This window comes from Nannospalax galili, unplaced genomic scaffold (genome assembly GCF_000622305.1).
Source record: "Nannospalax galili isolate Female #2095 unplaced genomic scaffold, S.galili_v1.0 scaffold585, whole genome shotgun sequence".
NCBI classification, from domain to species: domain Eukaryota; kingdom Metazoa; phylum Chordata; class Mammalia; order Rodentia; family Spalacidae; genus Nannospalax; species Nannospalax galili.
Window position 1 is genome coordinate 127573 of NW_008354016.1, and position 17833 is coordinate 145405.

Sequence of the window (17833 nt, forward strand, 5' to 3'; positions counted from 1 at the left end):
TAGCTTTATTTGGTTTGATAAAGGCAAAGAACAGGTTTTGTTAAGAACTGTATAACTTTGTTAAGAGATGTACAACCACTAATTGAGGATGACTACCAGACTTTACCTAGAAGGCCAACAAAATTGATATAAACAGAATAGCAAAAATTAATGAAGCACCAACGGTTGGGGTGGTGTCCATTTTTAGGCTTACCATGTACACAGAACTTACTCTAGGCTCATTTGATTAGGTGCTTATAGTGAGAGACTATCTTGGCTCAAGAGCATGGCTTAGCTGATCAGTCTGATGCATTACACTTAGGAAGTCTCTAACTCTGCTACTATGCAGCTTCCTATTACCTTGTAAGCTATTACGAGATTAGCCACAAATGGCCTGGAACTCCCTATGGAGACCAGGCTGCCTTGATGTCACAGAGAACGTCTACCTCTGTCTCCCAAGTGCTGGGAGTAAAGGCATGTGCCACCACGCCTGGCTTCTTTTGAAAGTTTTGAAAATTCCAATCTTAAGAAAAATTCTAAGAATAACTGTGTACTCTAGTTTGTTATTTTGTTTGCTGAACCATAGTTACTGGTATTATTCCCACCCTCCCACCCCCCACCCTTGTAGTGCTGGAGATAACAGAGCAAGGTCTCAACCACCACTGAGCCACATAGCCAGCTCATAAAGCTTCATTTTTACCTTAGTATTTAGCATGTGTCTGTTAACAACGGCTTTCCCCTGTGTCCTAGTTTGTTCTCCATTGCTGTGACAAAACACTCTGACCAATACCAACTTGGGGAGGAAAGGGTTTATTTAGCTTACATATCCCAGGTCACAGTTCATCAGGGAGCCCAGTGTATGAACTCAGGGCAGGAACCTGGAGGCAGGAGCTGGAGCCCAGGCCATGGAGGAATGCTGCTTACTGGCTTACTCCCTTGGCCCCTGCTCAGCCTGCTTTATGCAACACAGGCCCACCTGTCCAGGGGTGGCACCACCCACAGTGGGCTGGGCCCTCCCACATCACTCATCAAGAAGATGCCCCTCAGACATGGCCACAGGCCAGTCCAGTAGAGGCAATTCACCAGTTGAGGCGCCCTCAACCCAGGTGTGTCAAGTTGACACTAAAGCTATCCAGCACACCCTATTTATCAACACTTCTCACACCAAACTGGAAGGAGTGGTTCTCCAAGAGACATTTAATTAATTTTCTAACATCAGCTAATTATCTTATAATTCTAGTCAAGTCTAACACTGTCTACCCAAAGTTTACAAGATCACACTGCTCCACTTCATATGTCAATCCTAAAATGTCCAGTACACTGGCCAACCGTGTGTGTGTGTGTGTGTGTGTGTGTGTGTGTGTGTGTGTTCACAAAACCCTTTCCTGGGGGAGAGGCATTTAATAATTTGATAAAGTGACTCAGAACTTAGAAAAATACTTTTACAAAGGATAAAAGTTAGAAACTGCCAAACAGAAGATACACATAGGGTATACATATAATAACACTCACATCTGATCTTTATCATTTTTCTTGGCACAGAGAACCCTTAGAGCCTACTCAAAGGACTAGAAGAGTGCTTTCTGTATGCTAATGACAGGACTGGGGCTAGGAACTCCTAGAGTCTCAGGACTGGGGCTGTCCTCCAGAAGGGATAAGGAATGACTAGAGTTGATTCTTCTTTCTTATCCCTGACCAGCCTCCAACCCAGATTGAATTAATCACCAATACAGTCAGTGATGCCCACACACACAATGGAGCCTCATCAAAAGAACACAAGGACATGGTTCTGTGCAGCTCATTATGTAGAGATTCCTAAGGACAGTTTTCTCAGAATGGGCATAGACACTCTGCACTCCTTCCCATGTCCCTTCTCTATGCAGCTCTCCACCTGCATCCTGTTTAATACTGTTTATAATAGGTTAATTTTAGCCAAGCATTTTCCTGAGTCCTGTGAGCTACTCTAGCAAATTTAACCAAGTCAGAAGAGGGTTTTATAAATTAAGAGGAACCTTAATTTGTATCAGGTGGTTCAGACGACCTACTATACACATGCGACTTTGAAGTTGGAGGCTGCTCTGTAGGGCTGACTCTACCTCTAGACGGGCAGTATCAAAACTGAAGTGAATTCATGAACACCACGTTGATGTCTGTGGAGAATTGCTTGGAATGTGGGAAGAAGTCCCTGTACAGCTAGCTTAAGTATCATATCCCGAGGTGGGTAAGAGGAAGGAAACGAACTAAGGGACACTCTTCTGGTATTCTGCTGTCTTCACACTCTTTGGAAAGTCTGTAAACCTCTCCATTCAGGTTTTTTTTTTTTTTAATATTCAGTTTTTTAAAATATTTTTAAATACTTTTTATTAATTCATTTTAAAGTATTTTTATGTTTTTCATTTATTTTATGTGTATGAGTGTTATGCCTATGTGTGTATAAGTGCACCCATGTCGTGCAATACTCGTGGCAGTCAGAAGAGGGCATCAGATTCCCTTGGAAGTGGAGTTACAGATGGTTGTTAGCTGCCATGTGGGTGCTGGGAATCAAACCCAGGTCCTCTGCAAGAACAGCCGGTGCTCTTAACTGCTGAGCCATCTCTCCAGCCCCCATTCAGAGTTTTTATGAAGATATCATTACACAATCATAATTGATTTAACTGATTTAAGTCATCCATCAATAACCCAATTTCAAGGACCGAAAGTTCTAACCCTTTAACCACAAGATTCCTCTGGCAACCAACCCCACTCCCAGCCCCAAACCTGACTGGAGACCCTCTAGAGAGTCAACTCATCAGAAAAAATTCAAGATATTAAGGATGGTTAGACAGTAAGATAATCAACTCACCTTATCACCCAAAGATTCCAAAGAAAAAACATCAACTAATTTACATTAGTTTGAGTCTGAACTCAAGCTCCCCCATTCAAATTTGTATTTTTTGTTTTACCTGGATATTGCAGCTTTTTCCATTATTTCTTGCTGAATGAGCCCAGATGGCTCAATGACATCTAAGATAATTATGCTCCACAACTTGTCTGATTTGGGCCTTTGTAACACAGCAGCTTCCTCCTCTACATGTCTCAGCCAAAACTCAAGTGTTTCCTTAGGAAAGTGATTGGCTTCAGATATAAGGTCCAAAGCTATACGATGCTGGTCTTTCTCCACAGAACTGAATGACTTAACCTGACCAAGTGTTCCAGCAATTATAGGCAAAATAGAGAAGCCTTCAGACACATCCAACACATAGAAAGGGTCAGGGGCACTCAGTTCAGTATTACTCTGTCCACTGCCAGAGCTCATCTCAGTGTGCTGACAGTGAGTATCCATGGCCTGACACAGCTTCTCTGGGGCCAATGAAGACAACACTTTCCTCATTGCTGTCTTAAAGCCTTCATGATATGGGATGTTATTAAGCAAAGCAATTTCTGTGGATTCTAACACACAGGTCTGCTCTACAACATCTGGTTTGCTGGTCTGAAGGTTAGCCAGAGCACTACAGAGTTCAGCCTCATTTCCTAAAGACAGAAAGTCTTTACTCTTGGTAAAATTTTTTACAACTTCCATTTCATGTTCCAAACTCAAGATATTAATACTCTGGATCCTTAGGTAACAATCTTGACAAGATGCTTCCATTGTCACATGGTCCCCAGGCTTTATCCAGTAGTCTTCATTAATAAAAGAAAAAAAATATAACTGATTAATATGGAGTACTTTAAGCCTGAGAATCACACAAACATCTCCATCTCCCATCTAATCCCCTATTCCTAAAATCACTGCAAGTTACATCTATTCATTTAATATACCAAAAAAACTAGGAAATCCCACCATTTTACTTATGGGGAAAAAAAACTAACAATTAAAAAGTCAATCAATATATAATTTAATGGAGAGACTGAAGAGTTCCAAGGATCAATGGATCTTGAAACTTTAAATACTGCTTTTTTATTGTTTGGCTAGTTTTTGAAACAAGGTTTGATAGAGCTTAGGCTATCTTTGAACTTGCATTGTAGCTGACACCAACTTTGAACTTTTGATTCTCCTCCTTCTACCCCTTAAGTGTTGGAATTAAAGACATGTGCTATCATGCCTTTTTTTAGACAGGTTCTCACTATGTAGCTCTAGTGGGTCAGGGACTGACTATGTGGACCAGGCTGACCTGGAACTCACAGAGATCCACCTGCCTCTGCCTCCCAAGTGCTGGAATTAAAAATGGGGGGGGCACCACATCCACCTTTATATTTTGGTGGTTTTATTGTTTTTACTGCAATCAACATATATGTTATCAAACTGAGGAGGTTATGGGGGATGGCAGAAGACTTTGACTATAGGCAAAGACAAATGAAATTGAGGAATCAATACCAAGTCTCGTTTTATCTTAAACAGACAGCTTTTTAATCTCTAAAAGTAATTTCCAAAAGTATGAGACAGCATTCACCAGAATCATATTTGTAATATTTCTTAGGTATTGGTATTTGGGTATGTTAATTGCTTAGGAATTTCACAGTGTATATGAAGATTAAGTCCTGCAATCAGGACTATATCATACTCCTTTCCGTTGGTTCTCACATGTGGTCAAGATTTAAAATGCCAATACAACTATCATTCCTTCCCATTAGCTCTAGAGCCAGTTTGTAACAAAATGTATGCCCAGGTATTATAATGCATGCCTGTAGTACTAGCTGGCTGGGAGGCTGAGACAGAAAGTCACTTGAGCCTATGAATTCAAGACCGGCCTGGAATGCAGAAAAATCCCATCTTAAACCCAGGTTGTGGCCCTGGTAAGATGGCTCAGCAGGTACAGGCCTTTACCTGTTCTACCTGACAATCTGAATTCAATCCCTGGAACCAATGTAAAGGTGTAAGGAGAGAACCAGCTCCAGAAAGCTGACACATGTATGTCATGGCATGTTCATTCCCCTCAACCCCCAACATCGCATAGCACACACACACACACACACACACACACACACACACACACATACACACACATACACACAAATATGAATAAATAAAAATTTAAAATAAAAAAAGCAAAACAAAAACAAGTTGGGGCTGGAAAGATGGCACAGTGGTTAAGAGCACTGACTGTTATTGCAGAGGACGTAGGGTACCTAGGACCCACATGGCGGCTAACAACCATCCACAATGCCAGTTCCAGGGACTCTGACATCCACATCTGGCCTCCTCAGGTTTCCATGCACGTGGCATACTTACATACATGCAGGCAAAATACACATTAGAAAAAAAAAAAATCCAAAGAATTTTTTTTTTAAAGTTATGTTTATGTTTAAGCATTTAAAATGGCTTTTCCCTAAGGATCTTTTTTTATTTTTATTTATTTATTTATTTACTTGGAGGGTGTCTTTTTGAGACAGGGTCTCCCTGTAGCCCCAGCTGACCTAGAGCTCACTATGTAGAGTAGGCTGGCCTTGAACTCAAAGAGATTCCCCTGCCTCTGCCTCTGAAGTGCTGGAATTAATGCCTGGTTCTAATCTCTTCTTAACTCTATGTCTTAGCTACTTAAATTACTTTTGAAGAAAGAAAATTAAAATTGTGAAATACTTAAGTAACCTCTTTTGCTGAAAACTTCATATCCAAAGTAATTCTTTTTTCTCTTTTTGGCCACTGACTCAATTACTTAGATTAAAGCAACAAGTTTCAGTTTTTGGTTGGTTGGCTGCGGGGAGGAGAGGCTGGTTTGAGTTTAAAACTAAAACAAGACCAGACTTACCTGTCAGGGCCTGTGCTGGATACACAGCCTGTTCCCAACAGGTTTCCTCACTGGGACTTGTGGATAAACTGTGTTCATCATCAAGCTGGAGAACAAACCAAACCACAACAGCATCCAGCATGCCCTCTTTAACGGCAGGAACACGAATAGGATGAGGTTTTTCAGTTGCAATATTTTTTAATTCCTGAAAAAAAATTATAAAAAGAATGAGAGGATTTTATAAATTGTATACTTATTTAGTATCCTACCCACTACCATCTTTAAAATTCAGTCCTACCCAGGACCCTTAGGGAATCATAGAATACCATGCAACTTTTAGAAATAAGGCTACTACTGATAAAGAAAAAAATGTCAATGGAATATGTGAGATGCCAAAGGCACATGGCAAAATAATCAGGATTATTGTTTTTTAAAAAGTATGTGTGTCTGTACATGCAAGCCTGGAATGATGCACTTGAAACAAGTGACGTGGGGAAAGAAGGACAAAATTTTAAAAGGGAAGAAAAATAATACTTGAGCTTTTTTATTTCTGTTCTTCTGTATTGCCTGAAAGTACTGAGCAGGCAGACATTACTTTCAAAACTAAAATTTTTACAGGTATTGTGTCTGTGTGTATAAAAGTAAAATTCAAATAAAAATGATTAAAATAATAAAAAAACAGTTCTAGGGTACTTAACAGCTATAATTCTGCTATTCCCTACCAGAACATTGTATCAGATAAGGAATGACCTTAAAGCTCAGAAAGACTGCTCAGCCTCAGTAAGAAATGTCAAATTGTTAAATTAGCTGCAAACCACTTCCAAAAAAAAGTTAGTTACCAAAAAAAAAGGGGGGGGGGAGAGTATCAAATGTTGATAATTCCAGGTTAAAATGCACTTCACAGTCTACTGCCACGCCAACAGGTTCATCTGAAACATGTATACCTGGGCATTCTTTCAGAAAAGGATTCTATGTAATGGCTCTCGGGTCCTTTGAGCATTCTATACATACATTTTCTGATCACCCTGATATACACATACACAAACAGGGTGACCACCCACTGATATACACAAACAGGGTGACCATCCACTGATAGACACATATACAAACAGGGTGACCACCCACTGATATACACATATACGAACAGAGTGACCACCCTGTCACCCTTACTAGGCCCTGGCTTTAATGATGAAAGTAAAGGACTGGAAGTAGAGCTGAGTGGTACAGATGCTTGCTAATATGTACAATGCTCTGGATTCAATCCCCAGCAAGATAAAACTCAAAAAATCCAAAAGTTCTCTGTCTCAGGACTCTTAGTCTTTGGTGAACTGAGATGTTGACCTAACAACTTTGAGATTTAAGTTATTGCTCATTTCAAGGAAAACCATTAATTAGAAAAGAAAGCAGAAAAAACAGAAAAAAGCAGAAAAGTAGGAAAAGATTTAGACTGGAACATTGGCCCCTGCATTCACATATATAATGATTTGGCAGAAATTATTTAATGTAAGCAACATGTAAGACCCTAAGACCCATGTAAAGCTCCTGGCACATCATACTTTCCCAACAAATCCCAGGGAGCTTTTTCCTTGGTAGTTAACGAGAATAATTTCAAAATGGAATTTTAATTAACTGTCAATCATTTTCTTCATAAATAGAACTTCATGCAACTTCGTAGACTATTTTACTTTAAATAATTCATGAATTACTTGAAATAATTCATTATTAATTTTAATAACTGAAAGTAGTAATTAGCAGGGTGTGGTGACACACACCTCCCAGCACTCAGGAGGCAGAAGCAGGCAGATCTCTGTGAGTTCAAGGCCAGCCTGGTCTACATTGTGAGTTCCTGGCCAGCTGGGGCTATAAGGGATACCCTGTTTCAAAAAGACCAAAACAAAACAAACAAATAAAAGTAGTAATTAACTTTTTGTTCTTACCTGAAGATTGCTGAAATCTACTTTCATAATTTCAAAGCATTCTGTCAAAGGCAAATATCCTCCAGGAATTCGGCTAATCTTTTCAGTTGTATATGGTTCAATTGCTTCTTCAGTATCTATAGAAGTGTAAGCTGGACTTTGAAATTTCACAGTTGTTGGCAAATGGATACCAGCAATATCTTTAATAGCCACTCTAGTGAGAGATGAAATAAAAGAGAGAAAGGTGAGTTTTTAAATTACCAAATAATACCATCTAAAAGTAAGTTGAGAATAATACAAAAGTGAGTCAGACATGCTGCTGCAGGCCTTTAATCCCAGCACTCAGGAGGCAGAGGCATTGAAGATCTCTTTGAGAACAAAGCCAGCCTGGTCTATATAGTAAGATCCAGGTCAGCTGGGGATATAGAGAGACCCTGTCTCAAAAAGACCAAAACAAACACACACACACACACACACACACACACAATCACAAAATCACAAAATCACAAAAGTGAAGTAAGATCTTATGACTACAAATTTCTTTCCTTTTTTTTTTTGAAAATGTGCTGAGAGCCATGTGTTTGGAGAATATGTGAAATAATATTATTACATGTTTAATATGAAAATGCTGAAACTTAAAATGCCATATGAACCCAATCTCAGAAGGACCTCTTTGTGTTCTATACCACAACATTCTAGATTTGAGAATTAATTAATAACATTTTACACAGATATTAAAGAAATGCTTTTAACTTACAAGTATGATACAGTATCATTCTACTTACACTCATCACCAACAATCAAACAGAATTCATGAAAATTGCTATGCCATTTTTTTGCTAGGTTCTAAAAATGTCTTACAGGGAAAACAAGGTTTTAAAAAAACTATTCACTTTTTTAAATGAGCTATCTACAGTTACTTTGAACTTTGTTTTTCTAAAGCTGGGTTTTATTAAAGGATTTTTATTCTTCAAAATAAACATAGTAACTAAAATAATTTTCCTTCTAAAAACAATGTTTTAAATTTTCTCTTGGTATTTAAAGTCATAAACATGTATAACTTTGTTAAGAGATGTACAACCACTAATTGAGGATGACTACCAGACTTTACCTAGAAGGCCAACAAAATTGATATAAACAGAATAGCAAAAATTAATGAAGCACCAACGGTTGGGGTGGTGTCCATTTTTAGGCTTACCATGTACACAGAACTTACTCTAGGCTCATTTGATTAGGTGCTTATAGTGAGAGACTATCTTGGCTCAAGAGCATGGCTTAGCTGATCAGTCTGATGCATTACACTTAGGAAGTCTCTAACTCTGCTACTATGCAGCTTCCTATTACCTTGTAAGCTATTACGAGATTAGCCACAAATGGCCTGGAACTCCCTATGGAGACCAGGCTGCCTTGATGTCACAGAGAACGTCTACCTCTGTCTCCCAAGTGCTGGGAGTAAAGGCATGTGCCACCACGCCTGGCTTCTTTTGAAAGTTTTGAAAATTCCAATCTTAAGAAAAATTCTAAGAATAACTGTGTACTCTAGTTTGTTATTTTGTTTGCTGAACCATAGTTACTGGTATTATTCCCACCCTCCCATACCTATATGTCTGATTTTTAGGTTTTGGTACTGATTAACATGGGCAGTCTTTCAGAACCTATTTCCAACTGGTACCTTAGACCATTTTTTAATTTTCAAGTACTGTAAGCTAATATGAGTTAATTATTAATTTGATGTTCACTTCTCAAATATTTGTTGTATATTATAGTGGACGTTCTTAAATTTCCCTCACAGATAGAGCAGATTTACCAGTTTTGTTTACCATTCTCATCGCTAGAGTTCATCAGCCATGAACAGTCAAGAGCTTCTCACTGGCAGCCTTTGTTTCTGCAATGACCTTAAATGGTCAACTACATCTGTGCACCACTTGCTGGATCCTATGTTTCCTAGAGCCCTGCCCATTTGAGGCAGCACTTCCTGGTCTTTGCTATTTAACAGCCACAGCAGTGGTGAAATCAATCTGGCGTCTACACACGGAATTCACATATATTAGGTTTTGGCTTTTGCTATGATGTGAGCTATTCTGCTATGCAGGAAGATTGTGGAGTTGCAGACTTGCAAACAACTGAAGTATTCCCCTTGTATTTATTTATTCGTTTCTGTGTTACTTTGAGCCATGGCCTAAAGCAGACAATCAAAACATCTTTTTATCCTCCATCCTGTCAACAGTTCTTTTCAGTTTCTTTAAGTTATCATGGAGATTATCCATGTTCCTCTCACAGGGTGAGGACTGGCAGGGTGAAGGGTTCAGGTGCGGAGGCTCTTAAATGATATACACACATAAAATATACAATCACACTATGAGTAGGGACATAAAATTGGTAACTTAGACCAGAAGTGGTGGTGCACACCTTTAATTCAGCACTCAGGAGGCAGAAGGATCTCTCTGAGATTTAGAGTCTGGTCTACATAGTAAGTTACAGGTCAGCCAGGGCTACAGGGAGACCCCGTCAAGTCTGTGTTGGGCCTGTGAGATAGCTTAGCCAGTAAAGGCACTTGCTGCCAAGTCTGACAACTTTAGTCTGATCTCCAGTATTCACATGGTGGAAGGAAAACCAATGCCTTCAAGTTGACCTCTGACCTCCACATGTGTACCATGGCACATATACACATGCACACACACATACACAAATGAATAAATGCATAAAAAATTTTTTAATGTTTGTGTCAATCAAATTTACACTGGAAAAAAAATAACTTCAGGACAAATTTTAGCTATTTTCTAAAAGAAAATATTACAACCTCATCTCCTCTCACTTGATCCCTGAATCTTTTTTTTTTTTTTTCTGTCTATATGCATTCATAAGACTTCAGTTCAAGAGCTAGAGAAATGGCTCAGAGGTTAAGAGCACTGCCCACTCTTCCAGAGGTTTGGTTCCCAGTACCCACATGGCAGCTAACCACTGTCCAAAACTCTAGTTTGAGGGGATCTGACACCCTCTTCTGGCCTCTGCAGACATTGCATGACATGGGTGTACATGCAGACAAAACAATCATACACATACAATAAAAACAAATAAAAAGGGCCCAAGACTTCAAGTAAAACTACCTCTAGAAATTATTTTATCATATTCTTTAAAAATAAAACATCAAATGGAACTGATTATTTTAATAACTAAAAGTCACAAGTTTTGAGTGACAATGTCTCAGAAAAACAAAAAATATGAAATGCCCTGGGATTTTTTTTAAAAACACTTCCTTACTTTCTGATATATAGTATTCCAGAATCACCTTGACTCTACCCTGTCCCAGTCCTAGAATTAGCCATTTCTCCAAGAAACTATAGTTCTTTTTAGTGAGAAATGGTATTTTGAAGCCAAGACCTGGGTGGTAGTTATGCTCATTGCTCCTAAGTTACAACTTGTCTCTTTCATACAATAGTATACCATGACCTCTTTTATTTTGTATGTGTATGTAAGTGTGTGTGCATGTGTGTGCACATGCACAAGTGTGCACATGCATGCATGTGGAGGCCAGAGGTTAATGTAGAATGTCTCCCCATCTTTCCAAACCTTTGTTTGTTTGTTTATTTAGGTCTTTTTGAGACGAGGTCTCCCGATGTAGCCCCACTTGGCCTGGAACTTACTATGCAAACCAGGCTGGCCTTGAACTCACAGAAATCCACCTGCCTCTGCCTCCCAAGTGCTGAGATTAAAGATGTACACCACCATGCCCACCCCAAAATCTTAATTTTTGAGAAAAGGTCTCTCATTGAATTTGGAGCTCATCCATTCAGCTATAATGGATGGCCAGTGAGCCCCAGGGATCATCCTATCTCAGCCTCTCCTGTGGTAGGATTACAGGCATGCACTGCCTTGTCAGACTTTTCATGTAGGTTCTGAGGGATCTAAGCAGGTCCCCATACTTGCATAGCAAGGACTGTACTAACTGAACCATCTTCCCAGCCCCTATACATGTAACTAATTCTCTGGGACACTTATAACAAGACTGCATTGGGTGAATGCCATATTATAATTTATTCAAGTATTTTCTTCTTACTAAAAAATATTTTCTTGTTTTGGTTTTTCCAAAATAACAGTATTACAATGAATACCTTGCACATGTATTATCATACATGTCAGGGTAAGTTCTCAAACATGCAAATGCTACTTAATGAGAGGTTTTATTGAATGACTTAAACATTGTACCAACAATGTGTACATTTTCCTACATGTATAAGAAAACATGTCAACCATGTTTAATGCCTAATGTAAGGAGCTGAAAATATTGTCTCAATGCTCTAATTGCCTTTTTTCTGGCTAATATACAATAACACATTCATACTGTATTATAAAAACTCAAGATTTTATCAGTCCATTGTTTGTCTTTAAATATATAGCACTAGATCTCTTACTACACTGATTTTTTTTAACTGTAATTTTACTTTTAAGATTTATTGTTTTCAATTTATATATGTGCTTCTGTCTGTGTGGGTGCAGAAAAAGGCCAGGAAAGGACATCATACTCCTTGAAGCTGGAGTTAAGAGATCTGTCTGACATGGGTACTAAATTCCAGTCCTCATGATTAAGCAGCAATCATGAGGGTGATTTTTAATTTGCCTGTGTGTGTGTGTGTGTGTGTGTGTGTGTGTGTGTGTGTGTGTGTGTGTGTTTGTGAGACAGCATCTCCCTATAGCCCCAGATGGCCTGGAACTCTCTATGTAAACCAGGCTGGCCCCAATCTCGGAGAGATCTACCTGCCTCTGCCTTCTGAGTACTGCGATTAAAAGTGTGTCCCACCAGGGCTGGAAAGATGGCTCAGCAGTTAAAAACACTGGTTGTTCTTGCAGAAGACCTGGGTTTGAATCCCAGCACCCACAACTAACAACTGTCTGTAACTCCAGTCCCAGGGGATCTGACAGCCTCTTCTGTCCTCTGTGGGCATTGCATGACACAGGTGCACTTACCTACATGCAGGAAATATACTCACAAAATAAAAATAATAAAATATTTTTAAAAAATGTGTCCCATCATGCCTAGCTTTTTAACTGCTTCTTTTATTTATCAGTATTTCCTAAAATACTTTTGTTACCTTTACTATTAATAAATTACTCAGGAAGGGGACTTCTTTGAATCGTCTAAAATTGTTTTTGGCCCAATCATTACATTAATGAAGTTTCAAAAAAAAAAAATTAAGCTAAAATTTATCTTTACAGTGGAAAGTATTTGAACTTCAACTAAAATCAATCTGAACTTATTTTTCTACACGAGCCTCTCATACAACAAAAAGATACTAAGTTGACTGAAAATTTTCCATTTAGAAAAAGCTGCCTTTAATCCTGGCATTCTATTTAAAATAAATAAAACTAAACATAAATTTGAAGATTAGAAAACTGTAAAGTCTTACCCAAATAAGTATGCACTAAATGTGTGAAGTAGCAGTCGCTGTAAAATTACTTTAATATTTTGCTGTTGGGTGTGGTGGCACACACCTTTAATCTTAGCACTTGGGAGACAGAGGTAGGTGGATCTCTGTGAGTTTGATCTCCATAGCAAATCCAGGCCAGCTGGGGCTTCAGGGAGACCCTGTCTCAAAAAGACCAAAAAAACAGATTACTATTCCCTAGTCGCTTACCTATGATGCCTTCTTATCTCTGCACATTCCACTGCCATCCCAAATATAACAGCACTTGCTGGTATAACTTTCCCATATTTTCCACAATTACCACCTTCACCTTTGGTCTGAAAGTACAGTAAAAATTGTATTATTATAGGTACAAAAAAGTGTGTATGTAATGAGACAATATGAAAATCACTGGAAAAAAAAACTTAATAAGCAGGTTAAAGAATTTTCATACACACACACATACACACACATTTATGTATAATACAATTACAAAGGTGGATGGGAGAGAAGGAGAGATAGATGTAAGCCTATGCAACAAAACATTTTGGGGTATGATTTAATTAAGAAACCAGGGCCGGGCACATGCCTTTAATCCCAGCACTTTAGGCAGAAGCAGGTGGATCTCTGTGGGTTCGAGACCAGCCTGGTCTACATAGCTAGTTCCAGACCAGCTGGGACTACAGGGAGACCGTCTCAAAGAGACCAGAAAAAAAAAAAAAAAAAAATCTGGACTTGGAATATAGCTCAGCAGTAGAGCACTAGCTATATGTGAGGCACTAAGTTCAGTACCCAGCACCAAAAAACAACAAAAAAACAAGAAATCAAATCATTATTTACTTGAAAAATAAACTATATTTCTAACCATGTTCAATATGTATCATTTTCTATAAACAGTGAAATTTTATTACCGGTTAAAATCCTCATAGTGAATTAATTTTAATATACACATGATTTGTGGGCTATAGTAGAGTATTGCAGTGTTTAAGATAAAAGTTCTGTCCACTTAGTGGCCTGAGTTCAATGAGCACCTGAAAATTGTACTGAGCTAGTATTACATACTCACTGACCACTGTGGGACTTAAAGTGCCTCTTTTTCTACAGCTACACTAAAGAATTTCAGTCAGTCCCTCCACAGTAATTTCAATTTCTGCGACTTCCTTCCTACAGTACGTTTTTATGAAACTCACTGGTACATAAAGTATTCATGGATTACTTTTCATGGATTACTTTCCAATTATACAATATACACGTAGAGAGTAGGGGAAAATATCTCATAGCTTTGCAAATACTCTAGTACTCTAGAGGTTCAATGAACCTCCGTTAAAATCATTCTATTGCGGCTGGGTATGGTGGCCCATGCCTTTGATCCCATCAGAGGCAGGTGGATTTCTGTGAGTTCAAGGCCAGGCTGGTCTACATAGTGAGTTCCAGGTCAGCTGGAGCTGCAGGGAGACCCTGTCTCAAAAAGATCAAAAAAAAAAAAAAATCATTCCTTTGCACAACATGGGTGCACTTACATACATGCAGGCAATATACTCATACACATAAAATAAATAAAAATGATAAATATTAAAATCTTTCTTAGCCAATTTTAAGTGTTTTCATGCTGCTTACCTTTGGTTGCAAAAGTAAATGTTCCCATGCGTGAATTAAACTCTCCACAATTCCTTCTCCAAATAAACCTGCATCGACAGTTTCTGTTACAACTAGGGACACTCTATAGAATGATTTTTTAAAGATATATGTAAGTAAAATGTCACACTATTTATATAAAGATGTCAAAGCTGAGAGGAGAAAAATGAAAATGTTATAGAAAGTCTACACATAAACTTTTCTCATATATTGCATGTTTACATCTATCCCTCAAATCTTGAAGACTGACGGTAATGTTCCTTGGGCTCCTCTCTTCTTCACTGGCTTTTCTTTGCTTTGGAGGTAGAAGGGTTGCCTCCTCAGATTCTTCTTCCATTGCCAAAGTCCTTAGAGTACTTGATGCCCATTATCTTTCCTTAATATCATGCATCTGGCTTCTAATTCTAACACTCTAGAAAAATATTTTCACCTGGCCAGGAGTGGTGGTTCATGCCTATAATCCCAGCACTTGGGAGGTGGAGGCAAGAGAATCAGGAGTTCAAAGTCAACCTCCCTCGCTACCTTGTGAATTTGAGGCCAGCCTGGGTTGCAGGGAAATCACTCTTAAGAAGGGGAAAAAAAAGTCAGGGAGGGAGAGGGAGTATATATAAATTTTCTACCATCAATGACTCCCTCTCTCAAAATGAATTGTCTTTCTCGGTTGTCATTTTGTTTTTACATTTATTTATTCTGTGCATGAGTATGTGCGTGTATGTAAGCATACACATACCATAGCACACATGCGGAAGTCAGAGAGCTATTGGGAGCTATTATGGGCACAGCTTGACTTTAGAATTGGAATGCTTCCACCCTGGGACTTTCCCTGATCTCTGTTTCTGTGGTCCGAGTTGACAGGCTATGCTTCCCTGATTAATTAGCAGTCTTGGAAACATAACTTAAGAGTTCTGTTTCAGTTTATGGGCACCGGAGTTTCTCAGCACTGTAAGCTTGGTTTCTTTATAGAAATAATAGATTTTAGTAGTTGCTAAGAGTAATCAAAAACTACACTTTATATCTAAGATATTACACATATTATGTAGCGGAATCTTGTATACTGTAAACGTTGTGTGAGTTTCGGTTGGTGAAGTAATGTATTCTTGGTGGTAACATAATGTATCCTTGTTTATTTCTTGGTTACTTTCTGTTTAATGATGTATCCTTGGTTATTCCTTGGTTACTCCAGATCTGCTTTCTATATAAGCTTGCTCAAGTTCACAATAAGCATGCAGTGGTACACAAGCCTCTCTATCCCCTATGTTGTATCCTTGATTATTCCTTGGTCACCCCAGATCTGCTTTCTATATAAGCTTGCTTTAGTTCACAATAAACACGCACTGGTACACAAGCCTCTGCATCCCCTGCGTTCTGATTTCTATCCGTCGGGGTCCCCAAGCCTTTCAGCTTGGACTGTGGTCACTGCACCATGACAGCTGGCACCCAAACAGGAACCCCCAACATTGCACCCTGAGGAGGTATTTAGGACAGAGTTGCAATTTAAGTAAGTATACTGGGACAGGGTAAGTCTACTCCTTTTGTTTCTTTAATTCATATTCTTTGTAGTAAGGGAGCACAAGTGTGCAAATAGTTGTAGAGTTAAATTCATGGTCTCCTGATATAGGAACTTTAGATTTAGACGTCTGGGATAGAGTTAGAACTAATGGGTAGGAGAAACAATACCGCTTGATTTTTGGTTTGTGTGGGCACTCATCTGAACAGCTATTAATCAAGCTCCAAATAGCATGTTACCACCTCAGGTCTTTCGTACTTCTAATGAAGCAGTTAATCTTTCCTGAGCAGTTAAAAAATAAAGTTGCTGAGGAGATTCAAAAGGTTATTTACTCGAAGCCTTTTCTAGATATTTTTACAAAGAAGGAGCCTTTAGTTCCTCCTTGTTCAGCTCCAAGTTCTCAGAGTTCAGCAAAATTACTGGCACAAACTTCTGACTCTGAATCTGATTCTGAGATTACTACGTCAAAAGCTGCATTTCTAGTTATTCGACATCCTCCTGTCAATGGAATTGCAGTTTCTATAAATCCTCAAATGGAAACAGTGAAATCAAAACTACCAGACAAATGTCCCCGCTGTCATCGTGGTGTGCACTGGGCTCGAGATTGTAGATTTAAAAAAGATATTGATGGAAATTTCTTAAGAAAAAAGCCTATTTCAATGTCTCGACCACCATATTCGGGACAAGAGCCGGAGCCTTCCTCAAGGCCCCCTATAAATGATCAGGGGCAATTAACCATCTTTTCCCTTGACCCTTGTAGTGCAGCCAAGGACCTTTCCTCAGCCATAACTGTAACATTGGTACTCTCTAATGTTCTCTTATAGAGTGTCTATACTACAGTGTCATGGATAGATTAAAAGTAGAGTATTATGATGTTGTCTCTTCGCATTTTCTTTTTGGTACTATTGTTTTCTGTGTTTCTTATTTCTCTGATGAGACAGAGTATATATCCACAATTGGCACAAATTTGATTAGAACAAATTTAAGAACGTTAAATGACTTTCAGAAGCTTTTAGGGGATATTAATTGGCTTTGCCCTGTGCTTTGTATTCCTACTTGTAAGTTACATAATTTATTTCAAATCCTCCAGGGTGATCCTGCTCTTAATAGTCCTACAGTATTAGCAAAACAAGAGTTTGATTATGTACAAATAGCTATAAAAATAAATTCTTGGAACGGGTAGACATTGATAAGCTTATTGATTTTATTATTTTGTCTACTCTTAATTATCCAACTGCAGTGCTGGCTCAACAAGAGAATCCTTTAGAATGAATACCAAACATACATTTTCAAAAACTTTCAGTAAATATGAAGAACTGCTTGCTGCATTAGTTATGCAAGATCATAACAGAAGCTTTATGATAAGTGGAATGGATATCCACACTATTATATTTCTTTACCCCAAGATCATTTTAAGTTCTTGCTTGCACAAACTGATGCATTACAAATAGCCTTGGCAGGATTTCTAGGACAAATACACTATAATAAACCTGCTTGAGTCCAGGAGTAACTGATGCAGAGTTTGAAGGTGAAATTCAAACTTTAACTACTACTAATAGCTCATATCCTATTATTATAGGTGATAAAATTGCTCAGTTGATTCTTCTTTCTTTTATACCTATTGGATCATCTTCCAGAAAAAGAATTGGAGGATTTGGAAGTATTAATCCTATTTCTGTTAATTGGGCT

The 17833-nt window shown here is 38.5% G+C and overlaps 1 protein-coding gene across 3 annotated transcripts in view; it reads right to left on the bottom strand.

The window, feature by feature from the left end:
* The window catches only part of Prmt9 (protein arginine methyltransferase 9), a 50029-nt gene that overhangs the window by 12382 nt on the left and 19814 nt on the right, over positions 1-17833 (bottom strand). For 2 of the 3 annotated variants that reach the window (XM_008851101.3, XM_029555031.1), the window contains 5 exons: positions 14620-14722; positions 13234-13340; positions 7622-7814; positions 5706-5889; positions 2922-3639 (listed from right to left, as the gene is read on the bottom strand). In XM_008851101.3, coding sequence (XP_008849323.1) covers positions 2922-3639; positions 5706-5889; positions 7622-7814; positions 13234-13340; positions 14620-14722 — 1305 coding nt within the window. The remainder of the gene's footprint in view (positions 1-2921; positions 3640-5705; positions 5890-7621; positions 7815-13233; positions 13341-14619; positions 14723-17833) is intronic. The other variant, XM_029555032.1, reaches the window with a different exon arrangement.